The 20,131-nt window shown below is 40.5% G+C and overlaps 1 protein-coding gene across 5 annotated transcripts in view; it reads left to right on the top strand.

The window, feature by feature from the left end:
• The window catches only part of CNTLN (centlein), a 284,448-nt gene that overhangs the window by 152,157 nt on the left and 112,160 nt on the right, over positions 1-20,131 (top strand). For 3 of the 5 annotated variants that reach the window (XM_073345462.1, XM_073345466.1, XM_073345465.1), the window contains one exon: positions 6,592-6,720. In XM_073345462.1, the coding sequence (XP_073201563.1) occupies positions 6,592-6,720 (129 nt within the window). The remainder of the gene's footprint in view (positions 1-6,591; positions 6,721-20,131) is intronic. The other 2 variants (XM_073345467.2, XM_073345464.1) reach the window with 1 other exon arrangement.

Genomic DNA, 20,131 nt, shown 5'->3' on the forward strand with positions numbered 1-20,131 from the left:
ATTGCTTTTTATGTTACAAATTATTTACAAATATATTTATTAAATAATATACAAATAATAATCCCTCAGTAAAACATTGAAAAATTCAAATATTAAAAAAGGATATTAGGATTGACTTTAGTTATTGAAAGGAAAAAAACAGCATATGCTTCAAAAAGCAGAATATTCACCTTTACCAAATGGCTCTAAAGATATTATATCTGGTCATCCTGGAAGCTAATTGTTAATCATATTATAATTAAAAAAAAACCTAAATAATGAGAATATTAAAACTCTGGCAAGTACAAGTTTTAAAATGTTTCAAAATCCCACCATAATTGGCAAAAATTCCCATTCTAAAATCTGAAAATTATGCCTAAAATCTTGTGTGTTAATTTAGGGACATTCTGGAAGTATAGATATATCACAGTATTTAAATTTTAGAAATTTTAAGGGCTGAAGTATTTAGGCCCTGTTACAGGAAAACTTCTAAGCAGGTGTGATTGGGACTTAATTTGCTTAAAGTTCAGCTGTGCTTAAGTGCTTTCCTGAAAAAGGATGTTTTCCATAATCAGGGTCTTGGTTCACTCCTGTTAATCCTGATAATGTCTAATGAAAGATTCATGGTCAGATTCTCATTGACACTAGGGTTTTGTCTGCTCTGCAATGTAAGCCCAAGTATAGTAGAACTTGAGTTAGCAGTTCTACTATACCTGGGCTTACATTGTAGCTAGGCCTGGAGTGTCTACACTTATTTGTAATGCCAGTTATGAATTGTTGAAATCTGGGTCCCAAACTGGACCTCCAGCATATGCATTGCATTATGTAGGCTCGAGTCCAACCACCCATATCCCAGACTTCCTAGTGCCCTCCCAAAACGTGGCCTCTGCAGCCCTTTGTTCGTGGCATAACTTGACTTGTGGGAAAACTTGACTATCCACCAAACTTGGCTGTCCAGAACACAAAGAAAGTTTGCGCTTGGGATTGTGGGATACTTTTGGCAGACTTTCAGAGCATGAGTCCAATGGGGCTGCATCTACAATGCAAAGCAATGTAACTTGAACCCTGCGTCCTGACTTCACTCAGGCATGGACCCTCCACCCCGTGGGGCCCTGGAACCTTAGGTTAGTATGATTTGTGTGTAGACAGAAGGAGAGTTAGGCTTGAGCCTGAGTTAAAACCCTGGGCTTACACTGCTGTGTAGACATACCCTAAGGCTCCATTACACCTCTCTAAGGGTATGTCTACACTACGAAATTAGGTCGAATCTATAGAAGTCGGTTTTGTAGAAAGCGTTTTTATACAGTTGATTGTGTGTGTCCCCACACAAATGCTCTAAGTGCATGTAGTCGGCAGAGTGTGTCCACAGTACCGAGGCAACCGTTGACTTCCAGAGCTTTGCACTGTGGGTAGCTATCCCACAGTTCTCGCAGTCTCTGCTGCCCATTTGAATTCTGGGTAGAAATCCCAGTGCCTGATGGGGCTAAAACATTGTCTCGGGTGGTTCTGGGTACATATCATCAGGCCCCCCTTCCCTCCCTCCTTCCGTGAAAGCAAGGGCAGACAATCGTTTTGCACCTTTTTTCTTGATGTGCAGACGCCATACCACGGCAAGCATGGAGCCCTCTCAGCTAACCGTCACCGTATGTCTCCTGGGTGCTGGCAGACGCGGTACTGCATTGCTGGTAGCCGTCATCGACGTAGTCCTGGGTGCTCTTTTAACCGATCTTGATGAGATCAGGGGCGCCTGGGCAAACATGGGAGTGACTCAGCCAGGTCATTTCCCTTTTAAGTTTTGTTTCATGGTGATTGAGTCCTACCAGCAGTGCACTGTCTTTTAATCAGCAGCCAGCAGAAAATGATGACCAGCAGTCATACTGCACCGTGTTCTGCCGAGCACTCAGGAAATTATGATGGCTAGCGGTCGTACTGCACAGTCTGCTGCCAGCAAGATGTATAAAGATAGATGAAGTTGCTCAAAACAAGAAATAGACCAGATTTGTTTTGTATTCGTTTTCTCCTCCCTCCCTCTGTGAAATCAACGGCCTGCTAAACCCAGTTTTGAGTTCAGTCCTTGAGGTTTTGAGTTCTGTCCTTGAGGGGGCCATTCAGTTTCTCACAAAGCCACCCCCTTTGTTGATTTTAATTCCGTGTAAGCCAACCCTATAAGCCATGTCATCAGTCGCCCCTCCCTCCCTCAGGGCAACGGCAGACAATTGTTCCGCGCCTTTTTTCAGTGCAGACGCCATACCACAGCAAGCATGGAGCCCGCTGAGATCACTTTGGCAATTAGGAGCACATTAAACACCACACGCATTATCCAGCAGTATATGCAGCACCAGAACCTGGCAAAGCGAAACTGGGCGAGTAGGCGATGTCAGCGCAGTGACGAGAGTGATGAGGACATGGACACAGACTTCTCTCAAAGCACGGGCCCTGGCAATGTGGGCATCATGGTTCTAATGGGGCAGGTTCATGTGGTGGAATACCGATTCTGGGCTCAGGAAACAAGCACAGACTGGTGGGACCGCATAGTGTTGCAGGTCTGGGACGATTCCCAGTGGCTGCAAAACTTTTGCATGCGTAAGGGCACTTTCATGGAACTTTGTGACTTGGCTTTCCCCTGCCGTGAAGCACCAGAATACCAAGATGAGAGCAGCCCTCACAGTTGAGAAGCGAGTGACGATAGCCCTATGGAAGCTTGCAACGCCAGACAGCTACCAGTCAGTCAGGAATCAATTTGGAGTGGGCAAATCTACTGTGGGGGCTGCTGTGATGCAAGCAGCCAACGCAATCACTGAGCTGCTGCTATCAAGGGTAGTGCCTCTGGGAAATGTGCAGTTAATAGTGGATGGCTTTGTTGCAATGGGATTCCCTAACTGTGGTGGGGCCATAGACGGAACTCATATCCCTATCTTGGCACCGGAGCACCAAACCGACGAGTACATAAACCGCAAGGGGTACTTTTCAATAGTGCTGCAAGCACTGCTAGATCACAAGGGACATTTCACCAACATCAACGTGGGATGGCCGGGAAAGGTACATGACGCTCGCATCTTCAGGAACTCTGGTCTGTTTCAAAAGCTGCAGGAAGGGACTTTATTCCCAGACCAGAAAATAACCATTGGGGATGTTGAAATGCCTATAGTTATACTTGGGGACCCAGTCTACCCCTTAATGCCATGGCTCATGAAGCCGTACACAGGCAGCCTGGACAGTAGTCAGGAGCTGTTCAACTACAGGCTGAGCAAGTGCAGAATGGTGGTAGAATGTGCATTTGGACATTTAAAAGCACGCTGGCGCAGTTTACTGACTCGGTTAGACCTCAGCGAAACCGCATTTTGCCTCCCCCCAGCGCGTGAATAGCCCCCTCCCCCCATGGCTAAGAGCAGGGAACATTTCTGATCAGCCACAGGCAAACAGCCCAGCAGGAATGGGCACCTCTGAATGTCCCCTGAAGAAAAGCACCCTATTTCAACCAGGTGACCATGAATGATATCACTCTCCTGAGGATAACACAGAGAGATTAAGAACGGATGTTGTTTGAACACCAGCAAACATAAACTGCAATGCTTTGTTCTGCAATGATTCCTGAGTACGTGCTACTGGCCTGGAGTGGTAAAATGTCCAACCATGGTGGATGGAATAAGGCTGCCCTCCCCAGAAACCTTTTGCAAAGGCTTTGGGAGTACATCCAGGAGAGCCACGAATGCCAGGGTAAATTAATCGTTAAACATGCTTGCTTTTAAACCATGTATAGTATTTTAAAAGGTACACTCACCAGAGGTCCCTTCTCCGCCTCGCCGGTCTGGGAGGCAGCCTTGGGTGGGTTCGGGGCGTACTGGCTCCAGGTCCACGGTGAGAAACAGTTCCTGGCTGTCTGGAATACCGGTTTCTCTGCTGGTTTGCTGTGAGCTATCTTCAACCTCATCATCATCGTCTTCCTCATCCCCAAAACCTGCTTCTGTGTTGCCTCCATCTTCATTGAAGGAGTCAAACAACACGGCTGGGGTAGTGGTGGCTGAATCCCCTAAAATGGCATGCAGCTCATCATAGAAGCAGCATGTTTTGGGCTCTGACTTGAAGTGGCCGTTTGCCTCTCTGGTTTTCTGGTAGGTTTGCCTCAGCTCCTTCAGTTTCACACGACACTGCTTTGGGTCTGTGTTATGGCCTCTGTCCTTCATGCTTCTCTTCATGCCCTGGGAGATTTTGACAAAGGTTTTGGCATTTCGAAAACTGGAACGTAGTTCTGATAGCATGGATTCCTCTCCTCATACAGCGGTCGGATCCCGTACCTCCTGTTCGGTCCATGCTGGAGCTCTTTTGCGATTCTGGGACTCCATCATGGTCACCTCTGCTGATGAGCTCTGCATGGTCACCTGCAGCTTGCCACGCTGGCCAAATAGGAAATTGAAATTCAAAAGTTGGTGGGCCTTTTCCTGTCTACCTGGACAGTGCATCTGAGTTGAGAGTGCTGTCCAGAGTGGTCACAATGGAGCACTCTGGGATAGCTCATGGAGGCCAATACTATCTAATTGTGTTCACAGTACCCCAAATTCGACCCAGCAAGGCTGATTTCAGCGCTAATCTGCTTGTAGGTGGTGGAGTAAGGAAATCAATTTTAAGAGCCCTTTAAATCGAAAAAAAGGGCTTCATCGTGTGGACGGGTGCAGGGTTAAATCGATTTAACGCTGCTAAATTCGACCTCAACTCCTAGTGTAGACCAGAGCTAATCAAGTCAAGAGGCCTTAACATGGGTGTAAATATAATTTACTCTCATTTTTAAAGCTGCTTTTTAGTGCCAGAGTGATTTAAGGGGATCTTAGTGTAAATGAGAATCAGGCATCAAGTATATCCCCAGTTCAGCTATCCCTAATCCACTTTAGTAGATTCCCACTCCTGCACAATAATCTAGCATTTCTAGGGAGACAGACTATTTAACATGTAAAAACTTATCAGGATGAAAAGTTCTAAGATTTATGAAGTCATTCAGTACTTTTTCTCTGTGGGAGGAAGAAGCCTTGCAAGATTAAAACACAAATGACATTATATAGCTTTGTTTAAACTAAGATTGAAATGGTTCCGTTCTTTAGTAATAGCATGCAGAACTTTTAATCTCTAGGTGACTGTTTTAAATTCAGTCAAGGTTGCAGTGACTGAAACCTTTTGAATGGGAGCTGATGAAATGATGGTCTGTGCCCAGTAACTAGTATACAGGTGTCTAATAGACACCGTTGGTGACAGAATCAACTAAGAGCGCAAGGACTGAAAGGATGGATTCTGAACTATATTCACGTCCTTAGGTAAAGAAATTTAATTTCAGTTTTGATGTATACTGGGGCAGTGAACGGGATGGTCCATTAACTGTTGTATATATGTCCAATGGATATACTTCAGTTTCGGTTGTGGTCAGGGTAGCATCTTTCACCAGCACAGACTTCCTGTATAAAATATAAATGAAACCTGCTGTTGGCTGAATGGGAACATATTCAGGATACCTAGGTTCCAGTGCCAACTTAGAATTCTTGGACAAGCAAAAAGGCTACAAGTTATATTGCTTCTATAGCAACTCCTACCAGCTGATTTATAGAGAAGACTACTGGATGAAGCCCTGTGGCTTGTCCTCCTGAATGGAGTATATAAACTGTGTCTATAAAGTAAAGGCAGGGCAGTGGCCAAGGCATAACTGTAGAAATTTAAAGTGGGTTAAAAATTAAGAAAGTCACACATTAAACCATTATTTAGTATCACAAGTAACCCCAAACCACTCCTGACATTTAAATGGTGTATTAGGAACATCTCAATATCAAGCTCGTATGCAATTTCTGTTTCTCTGTAAAAGGTAGAGGCCTGATGTGCCTTTGATTCCTCAAGAACCTGCTGTTTGGATGGCAGCTGATGGGGTCCAATTCTTCCATTGATATCAGTGACTGCAGGGACGGTGGGGCCTTCCACTCTTTTGTAGGTTATTGTTGCCTTGATAAGAATTTGGCACACAGTGAGAATGAAAAGAATTTCAGGCAGGAATAGTTTTATTTAATTGTTCTCCCTGGCATCATCGTTAATACACAGTAAGGGCATTTAAGTGAAATAGAAGTTTTGAAATCTTCTTTTCTTTCCTGTGTTTCCCCTAAATTGTGTGTTTCTAACACACTCTTTATCTACAAGAATGGGCTGTCAGCTTGCTTTAAGACTGGATACATGTGCCACTTACAGATTGATTGACAGGAGGTGCTAGAAGAGCTGGTGGCTCAGAACCTTTCTTGGAGACTTTGTACAACACCGTCACCTTGTACTTTCTCTCTGTTGACTGGCTGAATGAGGGAGACACTATGATCTGCCACACATCAGTTCAGAGCCTGCTGCCATACCAGCAGGCTATCTTTTGGAAGTTATTTAATTGGAACTTTAATTTAGATATACCAGATTTTAGGAGTCCTATCCAATAAAACTGAATTCAGCATACAAGAATTACATCCACTAGTAGCAATTTCAAGCGTGTGTGTGTGTGTGTGACTGAGAATGAAAGAGAGAGTCACCTTTTTTTTTCTTGTTGGTTTTAAAATGTTAAAATAAATGTTTATTTAAAACAAAAGTCCTTTCATTTATTAGCAGGACTGAAAACACTAAAAGCAAACACCAGCGTGCAGATCCCCACCGGCTTCGCCAAGAAGATTCTGATGCTGTCTGGAACGAGCTGGCATATTTCAAAAGGGAGCATAAAAAGCTGTTGATTGAAAAGTGAGTTTCCTTTTTAAATGATATATTCATGGAGAAACATGGTGCTTGTTTTCTGAAGCTTTTTGTCTTTGCAGCTTGAAGGCCACACAGAGGAATTCCTTACAAAATTCCAAGATTAAACCATTATCTTCTACCAGAAACAAAAAGGAAAAAATATCAGGTTTTTTTCTTAAATCAGTGACAAGTTACAAGTTTGCTAGCACTAACAGAAAAACTGTATTACATGATCTAGGGATTGTGTTAATTAATGTGGCTCTCATCTGTTGGAGGTGTCGCTCTTCATTAGCCTGTATTTTATACACTGCCGTGCTTCATTTTTGGAATGAGGTGGTGAGGGGATAACCTAGCCAGCCATCCTTGTTTGATCTCCTTGATACATACGCAGTGCAGAATGCCTCTGCTCTCTTGGTTCCCTGCCCTGTCCTACTAATCCCAGCTGAGCTCATTATGGTGTAGCCTTGCTGCTACTCTTGGAGCCAGAGCTGTCCAAGCTAATTACTGGTAGCAGCAGAGCTGCCTGTTAAGGGTCTGGTGTGGATCTGCTAACACAGTCCTTGGTAGTGACCTGCAAAAAGCACGAGGGAGTTGCTCTCTTTCTTGCTGTGCACTGCTTGTCCTTTGGGTTTAGTGCTGATCCCTTCACACAGCTCTTTTAGCTGTAGTAAGTGTAAAACTTGGTGAAGGAAACTCTTACTTTAGAAAACATTCCGTTTGCTTCTTTGATCTCAAAATTCATAGACTATTATACTCAGCCTGGCAAAGTAAGAAAACTTCCTTTTATACTAGACAAAAGGAAGTTAGTACAACATAATTAGCATTTTCATGCTACTGAACAATTTCTTTAAGTCAAGTTGATCGTGTTGTTTAATAATCAAGATACATAAGGAACTTTTATTCAAACTTTGAGTAGGCTTTTGTTTGTCAGTATGACATTAATGAAAATTATTCTCCCATTTTGCCTCCATATATATCCACTCTATGGAGCTTACCATGAAGGCTAAATTAATAAGTCACAGCTGTTAAAATTCTCTGTCATCGGTAGGTGAGTCCATGTACAAGTGCATGTGTTCAGCTTACACGTCTTACATACAGTATTGCCAGTAGATGTACTGCATGCAGCTCTGTATTGTTAATTTTTACTGCCTGCCCTGGTGAAGTCATTCTTTTCACCTCAGCATTTTATCTTTTCTTCTTATTTCCTAGTTCTGTTTAGCTATTTATATCATGGCCGTCACTGTGCCTGTTTATTTTATTTATTTATTTTGATTTGTATGCACCTCCACCAGAAAGGAGCACCTATCCCTTATTATAGGTGCTTTCTGACAGTTAAAGATGCAACTATATAGTTAATCTTGTAATTCTCCTTCAACCACTAATCAGCATATCCACCACAGCCAACAATAACCTACTAGCCAAAACATGTTACAAATCTTCTCCCAAAGCCCTCGTGTTGATAGGAAAAACAAATGGCTCATGCACTGTGCATGCCCTGGAAGTGAATAAACTTGGATTATTTCAGATCAGTAGGGGAGTGAGTTCAAAATCTGAGGGGACTTCATGGGGAATGCCCTGCCAGCTACATCCTCTCTTTTATATCAGTTAAGTTTCAGGTCAGGTGCCTCCACTGACCACACCTGTGGCAAAATGGCATAGAGAGAGAATTGGCCTCATTTCTGTTTAGGATTTATAGGTCAAAACCAACAGCTTAAATTCTGCCGGATACCTGACAGATATCCAATCTGCTGCTCTGGTTTCTGGAGAGTATGTGGTCCAGAGGAGGATGGGGATGAGTTCACTTGGAGAGGTTTGTTGTGATTTACTGCTAATTGGTAGGCTAGCTTTTTGGTAGTCAGTTAAAGAAGTAAACAGAAATACTTCCTACTTTCTGCATGTCATATTAAGGTTCTCATTCAGTGTTGGTTCTGATTTCATTCAACTGTACTCAAGGAAATTCCCGTTTGGAGGACTGAGTGTGCCTAAATAAGGTATTCAAGATGAGGTCTTGTATAATTTTGTGATTCTGCCTGGGGTGGAGACTCATTTGCAGATTCAGATTTCTCTTTTAGCAGCTGGATAAAGAATTTATGTACACGCAGAGTTGCACCAATTATCAAAATTGATTTACTTAAACTTGTGCAAAAGGTTGTATGGTCACATTAATTGACAGAATTTATCAAATTAGCTTAAGTTGATTAGAACCAGGTTTAACGTAAACCGAAGTAAGGCACTCTTAAATCCAAGTAAGAGTGTCTATATAGGATTTTCCCATTTGCTTAACTAAATTGGTTGAAAAAGTGTTTTAAACTGATGCAACTTCTGTGTGTAGAAAAAGCAAAAGAGTGAATGTCAAAGAGGGAAAATTGTCTTCAGTGAAGACCTTTGTCCCGTTCTACTTTGGGAAATCCTTCAGTGTGGGAACAAATGACAGAACAGGCTTCAATCTTGTACGAAGGCCTATAAATTCCAAACGCCACTCTGCAATAATCCCACAAAAGGGTGTACAGGCCTGATAAATCCCCTGCAGCATGATCCATGACCTAAAAGTAAGACAACAGTCATGTTAGGATATGTTAGACACATCACTGAAGTCAGGAAGGTAGCTTCTTTCTTAGGGCCTGGACCAAAGCCTACTGAAGTCAATGGAAAGATTCCCATAGACTTCAGTGGGCTTTGGATCAGGCCCTTACTTTGTAAAGTTTCCTCCTTATTAGAGTCAGTGTCTGATGATTCCATTGTAATGGGAGTTGCTGAATTTTCATCTCATTTGAAAATTGGGCATTTATTCATGCCAACAAGTAAGCACGTAGCAGCTGAATTTTAGGCACCTGTTTTTTAAAGTCTTGGTCAAAGTGTTTAAACACAAGGGTTTTTTCCCCCTGGATTTATGAGGTGCAGAATACTCAAGGCAGAGAATGTTGATCACTATTGAATCTATATGTTGATCTCTTATAAAGCCATCTCTAAAGCTGAGGTGAATTATGAATTTTTTTCATTTTTCTTCCTGAAATCTATTATGCTAACATACTTTCCTTGGTAATACAAACTATCCTGAGACAATTTTACAGATGCAATATTTGCTGTCCTAATCTTATAAAACAAGACATACATTATTTCTGCATGCCTGTTAATCCAGTATTTGGACTGTTGTCCCATGTATATTGTTATACCTGCATTAGTTGTAAAAATATATCATGGCTGTCACTGTGCCTGCAGGATGCATGTTTTGTTCTGCGTTTTGTAAAGAATAGCGTATGTTTTTTTGTGCTATCTATGTACTTATTATTAATAATGGAGTAGGTTTTCAAAGACACTGCCTGTAAGGGCCATTGAACTTAATAGGAGTTACAGACATAAGTGCTATTTGTGCCTTTGAATGTCTACTCCAACATTAATTACAATCTATTACTAGATTTTATAGTTAGTAAAATCAATAATCATGGGACTGCACTGTTGGTTCAGGTTCTCTCTGCATGTATTTCTCCAATAGTGAATATCTCCTTCTTAACCCTTTTCCTCTGGAGAGGTGGGGATTCTTGCACTGTTACTGTAATTGGCCTCTATCCTAACAGGAGAAAAGAAGAATTCTCAGTGTACACAGAAAATATTTTCATTGACAATTGTATTTGTTTTTCTCTCTGTCATTTTCAAAAACCACTATTCACTTTCTGCCAAGATACAGTACATTATTTCAGACATCAGATTGTGTATTAGATGTGGATGGAGAGCCACATTTTACAATTCATGCTTTATAAAACCTCTTCCTTTTCATCCTCCGGGATAAAAAATTGTATTGGTCCAAGATCTGGGAGTTAGTGTATTGAGACCTGGATCAGTTTCACAAAAGCACCACTAGTCCAATTGAACAATGACAGGTTTTATGCCTGGTGTCCCGTAAACCACCAAGGCTAGAAACAAATGCACATTCTCCTTGAAAAGCCAGGAATCCTAGCGATATCGGGTGCTAAACTCTTTTCAGAACTGAAGGGACAGGAGAAGAAACAAAAAATATGGCAGTTGGAATAACCTGACGTTAAAGGATGCCTGTCATCTAAATTATTGAAATATATTTTCATTATTTTTCTTGTTATTGAACGTTAATTTCATAACATTTCAGTAGTACTATAAAAGTTAACTGGCCAAATCAAGTCAATGGAGTTACCGGTAGGATGAATAATTCCCCTTATTTGTTCTGTGTTTGATAGTTCTGTGGTCGCTATCCCACATGACGTGTGCAGTACTCTTCAAATATTATATTGCTGTTGACATCAAAAGCAATTCTCGTTTCCATATTCAGGATCTACATGAGCCCAATAAAGTGAAGCAGAGACTATATGGGATTTCATCACTCCCATCCCCAAGTCAAATAGCACAGTATTCAAATGGCCTTTCAAACTTCACTGGGGAGAATGAACCATAGTGCCAGTACAAAAATTAGCTTTTATTTTAGTTGCATAAAACAGCTGAAAAACTTGAGAAAGTTAATATTCAGTACAAGTAATCACTGCTTACACTGGCACAACTTGTGTTACTCAGTGTGAATAATGGCTGCAGAATCTGGCTTAAAAATCAGTAGCAATAAAATTAGTTTTGCTTTCGTAAAGTTATTTTTCTGGTTTTTCCTTCCGTTTGAGTCCAAATATAGCAGCTAGGCAATTTGTAGCTGAGGACGATTGGTGCTCAACAACAAAAACAATTTTTAAAAATTATCTGGCAAGATACCCATTGGTCAAAAAAAGTGACAATTACATTGATTGAGAGTGAAATTTTTCAAAGTACTAAACTCACTTAGGATCTTAAATCCCATTGAAAGTAACTTAGCCATTTTTGAATATTTTACTCCAATAGCTCATTTTTACCAATAATATACGGTAGTTATATACTTTCTGAAATAAATTGCCAGTTAGATTTCAGCAATAAACTGTATCTGCTAACTGGTGCAGATATGTTACTATTTTGTGCTGAGAGTGATCTGGCAGGACTGATAGGATTAACGACCTATGTCACATTATTAAGCCTTTCTCTGGCACTCTTGTCACAAGTTTCCACCAGATCTTGCAATTACTTATTAAGTCCTGGTTACCAGACAGAATGTGGGTTCAATCTGTATTTTGAAGCATTTTACCTTAGTGTTTCTCTTACTTTACCCAGACTCTCTTGGTGCAATGATATGGGATTAGCCAGTCTGCTGATTTTTGTTGCGACTATGTAGTCCTGTTAAGTCCCCATAAACAGCCTTAATAGGGTTTTAGTTCTGCTTCAGATCTGAAGAGGCAGGGGTTTCCATGGAAAAATAGTATGTGGTCATGTAATTAAAGGCTGTATCATAATACACAGGCACAAAGAGACTGAATTAAGTGTGCAAAGGAAACCTGAATTCTGACATTGCTGTGGGCAAGACTAGGTACCAGGAAAGTGATTTAACTAGGCCAAAACTTTATTATCATATCTGGAAAACTATCTGGCAATAATGACAGGTTTCAGAGTAACAGCCGTGTTAGTCTGTATTCGCAAAAAGAAAAGGAGTACTTGTGGCACCTTAGAGACTAACCAATTTATTTGAGCATGAGCTTTCGTGAGCTGTAGCTCACGAAAGCTCATGCTCAAATAAATTGGTTAGTCTCTAAGGTGCCACAAGTACTCCTTTTCTATCTGGCAATAACTCAGCAAGTGCAAGGCAATCTATTTCTTGTAAACCGTGCCACATGGGCGAGAGGCTGCCTTAAGTGAAGAGGCTGTCATAAGTGGATAGCCTCTCCAGAGCTGGGATGGCATAGTAGTTACCAGCGGTAGCTTTTACCAGCTTTTTCATGTTTTTTATTGCTTTGGGAAAAACTAGTTGCAGTTTAAGGCATTTTCTATTTTAAAAACTGGATAATTAATGCACACCACATTATACTTAGTTTTAGGTACATATTCAGACTGTAGTTACATAAGGCAGTTGATTTATAGATTAATTTAGGGTTGTGCAAATAAAGTAAAACTGCAGTGAGTGCAATACTAATGTATGTAATTATAATATTGAACATTGGAATTTCTGTGTGCATTTTGGTTTCGTATTTTCTCCAGAAAATTGTATGTCATGACTTATGTTTCAGTTTTCAGTAGTATATAAATAAATGTCAAATACATTCCATCATATGAAAACATCAGTAATGCAGAGTTGTAGGCTTGAAGCGTGCGGAGTTGCAGACTACCACTCCATTTGGCCATGCAGCATTCCGTAGCAGAAGATCAACTTTGAAGTAGTAGATAAACTGAGCCGATTCGTCAGTTTTGAATGGATGTATCCAAAGTTTGAAAAGATTCATTCTATGCTTGTTGAACTTGCTGGATATTGATGCAATTATTTCCACCAGTTTCCTGATTTAAAATGGGTTTAATCCAGTATTTACCAGCAGCCTGTCCTAAACTAGTTTTTCCCAGAAAATTGCCAACCTTGGTCCAGAGTCTATTAATTTCACTGTGCTGCTGATGCTCAGGCAAAAAACAAACACACAAAAAACCAGGGGGAAGAAATACTGGAGGCTTCTATCTGCAGACTCAGGAAGACAGCACAGTGTCAGTTTACACTGGGTTCTTGATTTTTTTGAAGGGCTAAAAACATTGAGAGGGAGAAATAATTCTCTCTAGAGCCATATGCAGAAGAAGACCCTCACTGCATGGATCTTCCTATTCTGTGTGGGTGTGTGGGCAAGTAAATGCCTCAAGCACCTGTTTCCCTGCCTTGAACCTTACATTCTGTCCTCCACCTAAAGGGAATATAGTTCCAGGTTGGATTATCTTCTCTTTCTCTCTCTGTCCCCCCCGCACCCACCCACCCAAACTGTTTAGACATTTTTGATATATAAATTGATATATAAATTCAAGTATACTTTTCAAAAAAGGAAAAATGGTACAAATTTTTGGTACAAAGAATAAACATATAATTAAGGCTGTAAGAAAATCATGGGCTGGATTTTCTTGCAGGAACTGCAGTCTTCAGTACTCACCACACTTTTCCACAATGCTGCTCTCTCAAATTTAGCCTGGCAGCCCATACATCATGACCAGGTAGGGGCATAGGCGGATGAGGAAAGAGAGAAGATTGGCATCAAATTCCATCTTCTGTCTTCGTTTTGTAAGCTGCAATTTATGCTATATGTTTATGCTATTTGAATCCTTAATTGTTGGCATGTCTTTGATTTCCCAGCAACTATTAATATAAAATTTAACACCCGCAACTAACTATTGACAACCATAGGGCTATTCCCTTTGTTCATTGTGTGACTAGACAGTGGGGTGGGGAAGGGGTCAGAGAGGCAATTTTTGTCATCACTCTCTGCTGGATAGACGTTATAAATCAGACAGGCTTCACTTAGGACCCGTAGATATCACTTCCTGCTATTTTTATCCATCCAGTAAGTGAATGGGTCTGGAAATAAGTATGATAGACATATGTTTCTAGATCATGAATCTAAGAAATGAAGATTGACAGATTAGAGAATCTGTATAGTTAAATACCAGATTTCCTCGGCCAAGTAGGACTGCAATTTTTTGTGTAAACTCTGTGGGTTTAAAATCTTCTTCCTCTAAATTAATTCCAAAAAAATCATCCTGGATAGTTTGAAAGTGGCCAAAATGTAAGTACTGCTGGTATTTTTGCTTTACTCTTTCTTTTGTTAGCACTATTCCCAAACATATGCAATGTCTCTTGCTCTCTCTCACAGTCTAAATCAAACACCTGCTCCAAGGTTTGCTCTTACCTCCCAAGGCTGTTAGCTGACACACAAATATACAGACACACTATTTGCAGGCAAATATTCCTGAATCATAGCATTGTAGGAACAAAGCTATTTTTTGGGGGGGTCAAAATACTATTTGATTCTTGAAAAGTCAGATCAGGTTCAGGCCTACCTCAGATCATACGGTCCTAACAACTTTTTGGTACAAGAAAAATTCAAAACAAGCATACTGATGTGTCAACCCTGCCCATCCTACTTTGTGACACCTGTTTAAAGATTTTAAGGATGAATTTTTTCTCTGTTGTATCTAGGCCCATTGAAATGAGTGGAGTTAGTCCTGCTGTACCCGAGTGCAATGGAGTAGAGTTTTCCCTTATCAGAAGACTCATTAGCAGGTGGTAGCCGTTGCTTCTCCCCAATCAGTGAAGGAGCTTGCATCATTGGACTGCAATCCTCCTGCAGAGAGATGTTTACAAAAGATTGTGATTTGGAGACACTCCCTCAGAAGGGACAGTGTTGTGAATGTGGGAATTTAGGGATGTGCTTGTTAGGCAGGGGTTGGGAACACCGCATGGCTGTGTGCACCAGTTCACCAGAGATGCTTTCCAGTTTGTTTTATTAAAGTTTTACTCCTTTCTTATTCACCAGTTTATTTAGTGAACCCCAAGATTGTTACACCTCCTACCTCTTGTTCTATGAAACAAGATAGTGCTTTTTACTTTATCCCATCTTCCTTATAAGGAAAAGTCTTAATTAGGTTGCTCCCCTCCCCCACCATCTGACCTAAGATGTCGGTGTGGATGGAAATTCTCTGGCACACTTTTGACATCCAGAGGGCACTGAAGACCTACTTGTTCTGGATGCAGCATCTTAAAAAGTCCCATTCCCTCTTCATTCTCTAATAAGGTCTCCACTAAGAGATTAAAAAACTGCTTCAGCCATCCTTTCCTGCACTGACCTTTTCCTGCATTTGGCTCACCTTGCATCTTGGCAATCCTTCCTTGCCCAATCAAATTTAAGGCTAATTTCCTTAGAGTCGTGGCCACTTCTGAGGTTGAGAGAGGAGAAGCCTTCCTGATTGAATTCAGCTAGGCAGTCATCTGAGCTCTGGCAACACCTTCTGCAAGTACTACCACTGGATCTGTTCGTACCAAAGGATGTAGTGTTTGTGAAGAGTGCTCCAAGGAGTCATCTGCTGCAGCCTTAAGGGTGAAATCCTTGGGGAAAGAATTGGCATTCTCTTGGCAAGATACTCCTTCCTGAAGTTACTGTCTAGTCAGTTCATGTCTGACATACTATACTTAATACAGCCAAATCAGGTGAGCTTCATTCACAAAAGGTTCCTGGTTGACACTATTTATTTTTATCTGTTTCTCTTAACTGCAAATAAGAATGTTTCTCCCTAATAGTTTGAGGCACCCTGAAGTCAATTATAAAGATCACAATAATAACAAACTTAAAATATATAAAAATACAGAAAGCTCAACCCCATAATAAAAATAAATGAGTCAAATCAACAGTGCAGATGAGTACCCCATCATGCCGTAGAACCCCAATTTCTCTTGCCATCCTCCTGGCCAAACACCTGGGAAAATGGATAGGCTTTGCATTGTGCCCTGAAGGTCAACAATTTTAAAGTCTTTCAAAGAATGTCTATACACAAACTTCTGAGTTGAATTAGTTTGCTGAATGCAACTTTCTGATTGGACACTGAAGATAAGGTTAGACCAGATAGAACAGTTGTACTTGTCCAGCTATGGAAAAGGGAGGATTCAGTCAGTTCTATTTCCTAAAAAAATTAAAGAAGACTGTACACTAATCCAAGGGCAGTGGTGGAAAGTAACATCCTTTGCTTGGATGGTTTTAAAATGCACACCAGAGATTCTTGCTCTCACCACCTTTTTTTTTTTCAATTGGTGTGTAAGATTGTGTAAGGAGTTTCTTCTTGTCCTACCCTGTTACTTGATGCTGGAATTCTGCAGGGAGCTGCAGGTAAATGATTGTTGTCTCACTGGGGCAGGTGTTGCTCGTTTACCCTGCTGGAGATGTGGTGGTAGCCCTCTGACAGTAAGAATTAGCGTCTGGAACAGTCAAGTCCTGAGGGACAGAGCCCTCGAAGCTCTGGCTGGGGTTTATGTAGTTATTTTGAAATTATCTTTTTTTTTTTTTGTTAATATAACAAAACCCCAGCAAGGGCATATCTTTTGTTTAGAGTGGTGTGGGGGCTCCACATGGTATCTTTATAACCACAGAGAATTAAAAATGATGAACATTACAAAATTTTGTTCTTTCAATAAAGCATGTTATGCCCAAGCTCTGGTTATATTCAGGTGGTATGAGCACCTATGTATCCTAATAATTTGATAGGTAAACAACTATATGTTGTAGATGATTTAGTGCTGATGTACAGCTATTTGTTAGAACAAGTTAGGAGTACATCAGTTGAAAAACTGGTGCTATAGCTCTCTTTTTTCCCTGTGTTACCTCTTATAATGCCCTGAAAGAATTAAGTATTGGGGTATTTGGAAAATAACCTAATGTAAAGGAAAATTCAGAATGGTGTATGACAGTGGAAACCATTGTGAAACTATGGTGTGTCAAGATCAGTATCTTTGCAAATGAACACAATGTCCAGCATAAATTATTAGTGTAGATAGAATTAATATTGTTTGGTTTCAAAATTGCTCAGCAATACTGTGGCACAGTTGGAAGAAATAAATGAAGAAGAGGTACATGCAGTGACATGCGTTGTGCTTCCTTACCCCTCTTAATGTCCTTATGACTTACGTTGCAACAGAGAAGGATGACTTTCATCCAATTATTGATAGTAATCAAAATGTGTTGATGTTGCATGCAGGATATTTGTCCACCGAATATAGTATAGTGGCAGGGCTCTACTGTTGATCTACCTTGTTAGCAGGTGTTGGAAGCCTGTAGGGAACTGCTGATGGATTCCTGCTGACTCATTGCACTAGGCAGGACTCATTAACTTCACTTTGGCTATAAGGGAGATGGAAGTGACTTTCTGAGCATATAAAACCTAGGTTCTAGGCCCTTGGGGAGAATGCTAAAAGGAACCAAGCCTGGGGAGAAGGTATGAGCTGGAATTTGTGATTAGTTTCTTTGTAAATGAAACCAAAATCTAAGAAATGGGTGTGTGGAGTGTATTTTAAAGCCTCCCCAACCTTTAACTTTGTTCCCAAAATAGTTAAGAAAACATTTGTATCACGTAGATGGAGCCACAAGACGATTATGGTCAGATTCTGCCACCCTCACTAATGTTGAATTGTAACATGCTCTTTGAGAATTCCCATTTATTTCAGTGGAACTACTACCAATAAGCTTCAGGGTGGAATTCAGTGGGTCAGTTTTAACCTATAAAGTCTTAAATGGTTTGGGAGCTAATTACCTGGGAGGTAATTTCTCTTCCCCCATGATACAATACCATAGTTGAAAACAGCAGAGGTGCTAAAGCTGGAGTTCTCTCACTGTAAAAGAGGGGGAGCTGCTGGCAGGGAGTTCTCTGGAAGGGAGCTACCAGAACCCATATTTGTTAACCTTCCGGGCATGCTGCAAAACCCATCTTTTCCTTCTCTTTGTTCAAGCTGTTGAAGAGGGGATGGACTGAGTGAGACAAGTATGTCTGGGGCAGTCCTTGTGTTTATAATGAGATTTTTAATTTTAGGGAATAAGTGCCCAGAGAACTGGATGAGCTCCTGTTTTTAAATTTAGAAATAATAAATAATAACTGCACAGTAAGGTGTTCTTCAATCTGAGTAAAACTGGTAGAATTTAGCCAGAAAGTGTTTGGGGATGCTCTTTCAGGGATGAAATGAAAACTTTTGAAAGACTCCAGGCTGACTTATAGACTACATCCAGACTATTTCTGAAGATATGTAGGGTTACAAAGCTGCCTAGAAGATGAGCATTTGTGCAGAAGTTAAAAAGAAGGACTGTAAGTATAAACGTATAGTTGGGTATATTCAGAAACTGGAGTGCATGGTTGTATGTTGATTATCTCTGCATCAGTGGTGCCATTTTAAAAAGTAACTTTCACTCAAAGCTCTCCAGGGCTACAGAACTGAAAGCTGCTTCTTCTCCTAGGCCCATAGTGACTGTCACCTGCGAGAGATAAAAGCAAAATGTGAAGATGGGTTTTTAAGGACAAAAGCTATAATTCAAGATGGTGGATCACAATAACTATATCTATGATTGGTGGCTCTTTTCTGAAGTGATTATGCGCTGATGGCTCTGATTTGTGCTATGATGCTTGTCATCTCAAAACTGACTAAGCTCACACATTGGTCAAATGCTATGCTGAAGTTTCCTGGTCCAAAAGGATTTTGTATTAATGCTTTAGATCATTGGCTTTTGAATAATTTGAGTGTTGTGCCACCTTACCTAGACAATGGTGACTGGAGTGTTTTTGCTATTATTGTAATTGTGGTGGGGTTTTTGTTTTGTTTTATTTTGTTTTGTATTTTTTTTACAAATAACAATTCAACGAAAGAGTGAAAATTTTTGGGACAAGAAGTAGCACTGTTTTCTTAGTTTCCTGTGCCTTAGTCAGTTATGGAGAATTGCAGGAATTAAGGAGTTATTGCACCAAAACATGAGAAAGCAGAGAGGGAATGAATGTCTTGAGTCATCATCAGTCGTTTAGGAGAACAATGATAAGTGAGACAATTGCAAAATTAGCACCCACTGATACTCATACATGTCCACTGGAATCCATTGTAGGTGACAAAAGTTGTGGCCACATGGAGCAGCATTCCGCATGACTAAATGGAGCTCAATGTTTCCAGCCGTGATAAACAAAGGAAAAGAAATGAAGACATTTTCTGCTGAACATTTATAGTAGACGTACTTTTCTGAGCCCATTCAGCTTTACCCTGTAGATCTTTTGGCCCATGGAATTCAAAAGTCAAGTCTCACTTCTGGTCTGTCTTAGCACAACTAGCAAGTAAAATACCTTAATAATGTTGTTAATATTATTAATCCTATTTAAGGTTTTGTATACTCTGAGGCGCTTTAGACCTGAATTATGCTACAAGAGCCCCAGAATGATTCAACTCTTCATACATCCACATCCTTGAGTCCTGTCCAATCATAACAGTATTCCTTGTATTGTTTTGTTCCAATATTCTTTCTCTGCATCCAAAAATGTTAAATTTTTAAATGCTGCAAACTTGTTATCTTTAATTGTGCATAGTGAGAAGCTAGAAGTTTTGACAACACTTAAAGAGAGGTGATTTTGCTTTTTGATACTGACGAAGGCAATTCCTTCCTTCCCTTTTTCGGAGAAGAGTAGAAATAACACTAAATTTGGGGGGCGGGGGTGGAGGGACTGGCATTGAGGGAAGTCTTTATTAGAATTAACTGTAAAATACCTGCTAAAGAAGCTGAGTGAGAGTCTTGAAACCAGACACTGGTTGGAAGGCCCCTGTGGCAGTTGGAAATCTTTTTCTAATCTTATTTTGCTATGAAAATCAGCTAGTCATACATTATATTCTCTGATTCATGGAAATATTTAACTCACCTAATAGGCTTGATATGCAAGCTGTTGGACAAATGTATGTATGCGATTTGCCTATCACTACTGGATCTATGTAAATGTAACTGTCAGCTTTACTTTACAGAATCAACTGAACGTTATTTTTCAAAAATTATTATACCGTCCAGGCATCTTG

The sequence above is a fragment of the Lepidochelys kempii genome, chromosome 5 (genome assembly GCF_965140285.1).
Source record: "Lepidochelys kempii isolate rLepKem1 chromosome 5, rLepKem1.hap1, whole genome shotgun sequence".
Lineage (NCBI taxonomy): Eukaryota > Metazoa > Chordata > Testudines > Cheloniidae > Lepidochelys > Lepidochelys kempii.